Source organism: Neltuma alba, unplaced genomic scaffold (assembly GCF_004799145.2).
Source record: "Neltuma alba isolate B1F8T4 unplaced genomic scaffold, ASM479914v2 tig00006999_pilon, whole genome shotgun sequence".
NCBI classification, from domain to species: Eukaryota; Viridiplantae; Streptophyta; class Magnoliopsida; order Fabales; family Fabaceae; genus Neltuma; species Neltuma alba.
This window is the reverse complement of record NW_021634646.1, coordinates 1-4,250: the sequence shown is the minus strand read 5'-3', so window position 1 is coordinate 4,250 and position 4,250 is coordinate 1. Positions and strand designations below refer to the sequence as shown.

At 35.2% G+C, this 4,250-nt stretch overlaps 1 protein-coding gene across 1 annotated transcript; it reads left to right on the top strand.

Annotated features, from left to right (window-relative positions):
- Window positions 1-818: 818 nt before the first annotated feature.
- Window positions 819-2,533, top strand: LOC114751656 (WD repeat-containing protein 26 homolog; the record flags this gene model as incomplete). Its single annotated transcript, XM_028940322.1, is given in 2 exon segments — window positions 819-1,176; window positions 1,635-2,533. A coding segment is annotated over 1 exon segment (348 nt), but the record flags the coding sequence as incomplete, so codon positions are not given.
- Window positions 2,534-4,250: the final 1,717 nt, after the last annotated feature.

Here is a 4,250-nt window from a genome sequence, read left to right as displayed (position 1 = left end):
CATTTGGTGCTTAACAGTATCTCAAATAGGAGTACTTTCAATAGAAAGATACCTATGTGTAACAAACAAAAAATTCTAGTTTGTGTTAATGTGAAAAGCGTCTTTAGAAGAGTTATTCTCAAATAGTTTTGATAATACTTAAATACTCTTGTAGTCTTAAATATAAAACTCATTTTATAGTGTAATTTATACTACAAAAAGGGTTTTATATCTGGGACTGAAGAAATATAATTCAATTAGATAGTCATATAAAGAAAAAATACAACCATCACCATATCAAATTATCAAGTGACTTATCCCTCTCTTCTCTCCTCTGTCCTGAATACAAATTCCTGTATAAGAGTTTGTTTTAGTTTTACATACAAGAACTTAATCTTTTTTATCTTTCAAATTTATAATTTTTTTTTGCTAAATTCTTTTTATTAACGGCACATATTTCAGAAAAAACCATACATATATTTTTTTTATAAATATCTAACTATTTGTTTTAATTTTTACAAATTAACTATTCAGTTCTTACAGTATTATATATCAAAATATTTATGTTGGATGGTTTTCTTTTTCTCTTGGCGTAAACCTAACTAAATTGATACTATCAATCAAATGCTAAAAATGATTGACTAAGAAAATGATGCTTAATAATATTTGAAATTACACCAATGCATTTAGTTAGGTGAAGAATTAAGGTTGAAATTGAATGATGAGAGATTAGAAAACGTGGATGGTTGCGTTGAGGAACCAATAAAAAGGGTGATGGTTTGAGGAGCAAGGAAGGTATATACCATAGCCATACCAATGCCAGAAGAAAGGAAGAGCCCAAAAGAGATTGGCAAAGGCGCAAGGGGGTGATCGTCATTTCGCGAGCGTAGTAGAAAGAAAGAAGCAGCTAAAGGGAAGGACAGGACAACAGAGAAAGAAAAAAGAAAATCAAAATTGAGAATTCCTGTGGGATTATTATTTATGTAATTCTCATTCCTTCCTTCCTCCTCCCTCTGCATATATAAATACCCCGTTCATCATCTGAAACCTTAGGGACAAGTTTTAGTTTGGGTGGGATTTTCGGCGTCTATTATCTCTGGTAACTGAAGCCAAGAACCGTCCAAGAACAAGTCGTCGGCGCGGTTGAAGTCACGATCGCGCCTCCGGCCTACTGCGGATCGTTCCCCTGCTGTTTGGGTAAGTCGGCGGATCGTTGTAACCGTCGTCATCTTATCCGGGTTCTTGTTCTGCTGTTTTTGGATCTGTAACTTTTGATGCCGATTCCTGTGTTTTACCTTGGTTTGATGGTATCTCTAATTTTTTGGGCCTTGGTTTGTTTGTTTCCGCGTAAAGTGGATTTTTTTTTTTTGGTTCCCTACTGTTGAGTCCAGCCTCTTTCTGGATGGGTGTTTTTGTATTTCATATAGTCTCTGCAGGACCTTTGCTGGGCATCGAGCTAATCTTTCATTTTTCGGTAGACTTTGTTAGTAACATTGTGCTTTGAAGCGGTACAGCTTGAATTTATTGCTCTTCTTCTTTGCCGTATTCATTTATTGTTTCAATGGAGGAGAAATTGAAGTTAAGATTATATGTTTAAACTCTGTAGCTTAATTTTTATGGTATTAACTGCTGATTCTTGGACCATTGATATGCAGGGATTTCTTTCTTTTGCGATTCTTCTGAGGTTTTTCCTGAGTTAAGTTATACTCTTGTATTGTTTTTCAAAGCTGAAAATATATATGGGCTGAGGTGCACATTTCATGGGAGGTGTGGAGGATGAAGAACCAGCCTTAAAACGAATGAAATTATCCTCTAAGGGATCAGTAGCCCTCTCAAACGGTTCATCTTCTGTTGAGCCCATTGGTGGCTCTAGTGATTTGATGGCTCGGCCCCTACAATCAGAAGGGGACGAAGATGTAGTTGGTTCAAAAGGAGTTATTAAAAGAGAGGAATTTGTCCGGATCATTGCAAAGGCTTTATACTCCCTTGGCTATAAAAAGAGTGGAGCACATTTAGAGGAGGAGTCTGGAATACCTTTACATTCATCTGTGGTAAATCTGTTTATCCAGCAAATAGTTGATGGTCATTGGGATGAAAGTGTCGTGACATTGCATAATATTGGTCTAGCAGATGAAAACACTGTCAGGTCAGCCTCCTTTCTAATTCTGGAACAGAAATTTTTTGAGCTTTTGGATGGGAAAAGATCATGGATGCATTGAAGACCTTGAGGACTGAGATTGCACCACTTCGTATCAATAGTAGTAGACTTCGTGATCTTTCTTCTTGCATTGTGTCTCCATCTCCTTGTGGCAAAAATGGTTCCACTAAGCAAGGTATTGTGAAGGCGAGGTCTCGTTCAAAATTGCTGGAGGAATTGCAGAAACTGCTCCCTCCAACAGTATTGATTCCTGAGAGGAGGTTGGAACATCTAGTTGAACAAGCCCTTATCTTGCAAAGAGAGGCTTGCTTGTTTCACAACTCATTGGATAAGGAGATGTCATTATACTCTGATCATCAGTGTGGGAAAGATCAGATACCGTCTAGAACATTACAGGTTAGAGATGATGTCTTAAGTTATTTAAGGCAATACCATCCTTTTATTATTTGTTGATTGAAGAATTAAATCCTGTCTAATAGTTGAAGCTGTTTCCCTTTTCTTTTTTCCTCCCAGTAGGTATTTTATGCAGAGATCGTTATTTGGTTCTTACTGTTGTATGAAATACTGTATTTTCTTGCTACATCTGGTGGTGATACTTCATTTTATGTTGCAAAGTTCTAGATTTGTGAATATTAATCTGGCTGTGAGTGGCAATGACCATTGGGTTTCATTTTCTTCTAGGATCTTCAATTCCCTCATTGATATTGGATGACTTAAACTATTCTTATTGGATTATATTTACCGGTTTAATTATAACTAGACATGTTTCCCATGCATTGCAAGATAAGTTGCATCGTTCATGCTTATAATAGCATGACTTCTTATAGATTTCATTTTATATATTTATAATAGCATTACTTCTTATAGAGTTCATTATCTTGAATGTAGGACCTAATTTAAGAGTTGATGTTGATCTTATATGTAAAATCTATTTCACATGTTTATCAATTTTTTCCCCCTTTATTGATAATCCCTCAACAATAATCAAGTAGGAGAGGGAGAGAAGGAATGAATGAAGATGATTATGGTTTTAGATAAAATATTCATATTGATGAATTTAACCAACATCCTTAATCTATTTAAACTAGTTAATTAGGTCTTATATTAAGGACAAGGTGAGTATATATTTATACTGGATGTTCCTGCATCACTTTCCTACTTATCGACTTTTACTAGTCTTGTGTTGATTCCTTTCTTTATTCAATCCGAGTTAAGTACTTCTCTGGACATTGGGGAAGTGTTGACTCTGCTACATTTTTAGGAAACTGCATCTACTTATAGTGATATGATGCCTTTACCTTTGGTATATTGGCTGTTAGCTGCCCTACTTTAAATAGTAGCATCGTCACTTTTGTATGACACGGTTGGTGGGATCTCCATGGGCACAAATTTTTGACATTTCACCTAGTTCAACGACTTGAAGCATGCTGCTCAAAGCAGAAGGATGCCCTTCAGAAGACCCCACGTCACATGAATGATTTGCTTGCACTTTAGGTGCAGTGATGTACAAGTTGAAGTTTTGGTGAAAAAGATCCTTCTGTCCCCATCAGTTCTCCATCAATGCCATATCCAGCACCGGTAGTCACGTTGTGTCCCCTTGAGACGACTGGCACACCAGTGCGATACTTATTTAATCAGAATTATCTTGCTGTACTGTAATACTTTCCAAGTCCAGTCAAAGGATAAAGATCTGGTTTAGAAAAATTATTTTATTTTTATTTTATTTTCTTTTAAATTTTTTAATGGTGGTGAATAGGAATAAAAGGTATCCTTTAAAGCAAAGACAAACAATTTCAAACCCAAATCTGGGTTGGATGAAAGAGTAAAGCTATAGAATTTGTAGAATTTGCTGCTGGTTTAGTTGTTACCCCTTTGGTCTTATTTTTAGGGTATTTCCAGTGTATTTCACACAAAATAAAGAAAACTTTATACTGAATTTACTTTGTCTTAAAATATAACAACTTTCCAACTTTACCTTTATTTAATATATACACTTTCCAAGAGAATAACAAATAACAATCTATGCTATAATAAATGAAAGACATAATAATACGTTCATACTAAAAATTAATGATGTGTTTTATAATTTGACCAAGAAAAACCTTCTGTTTGC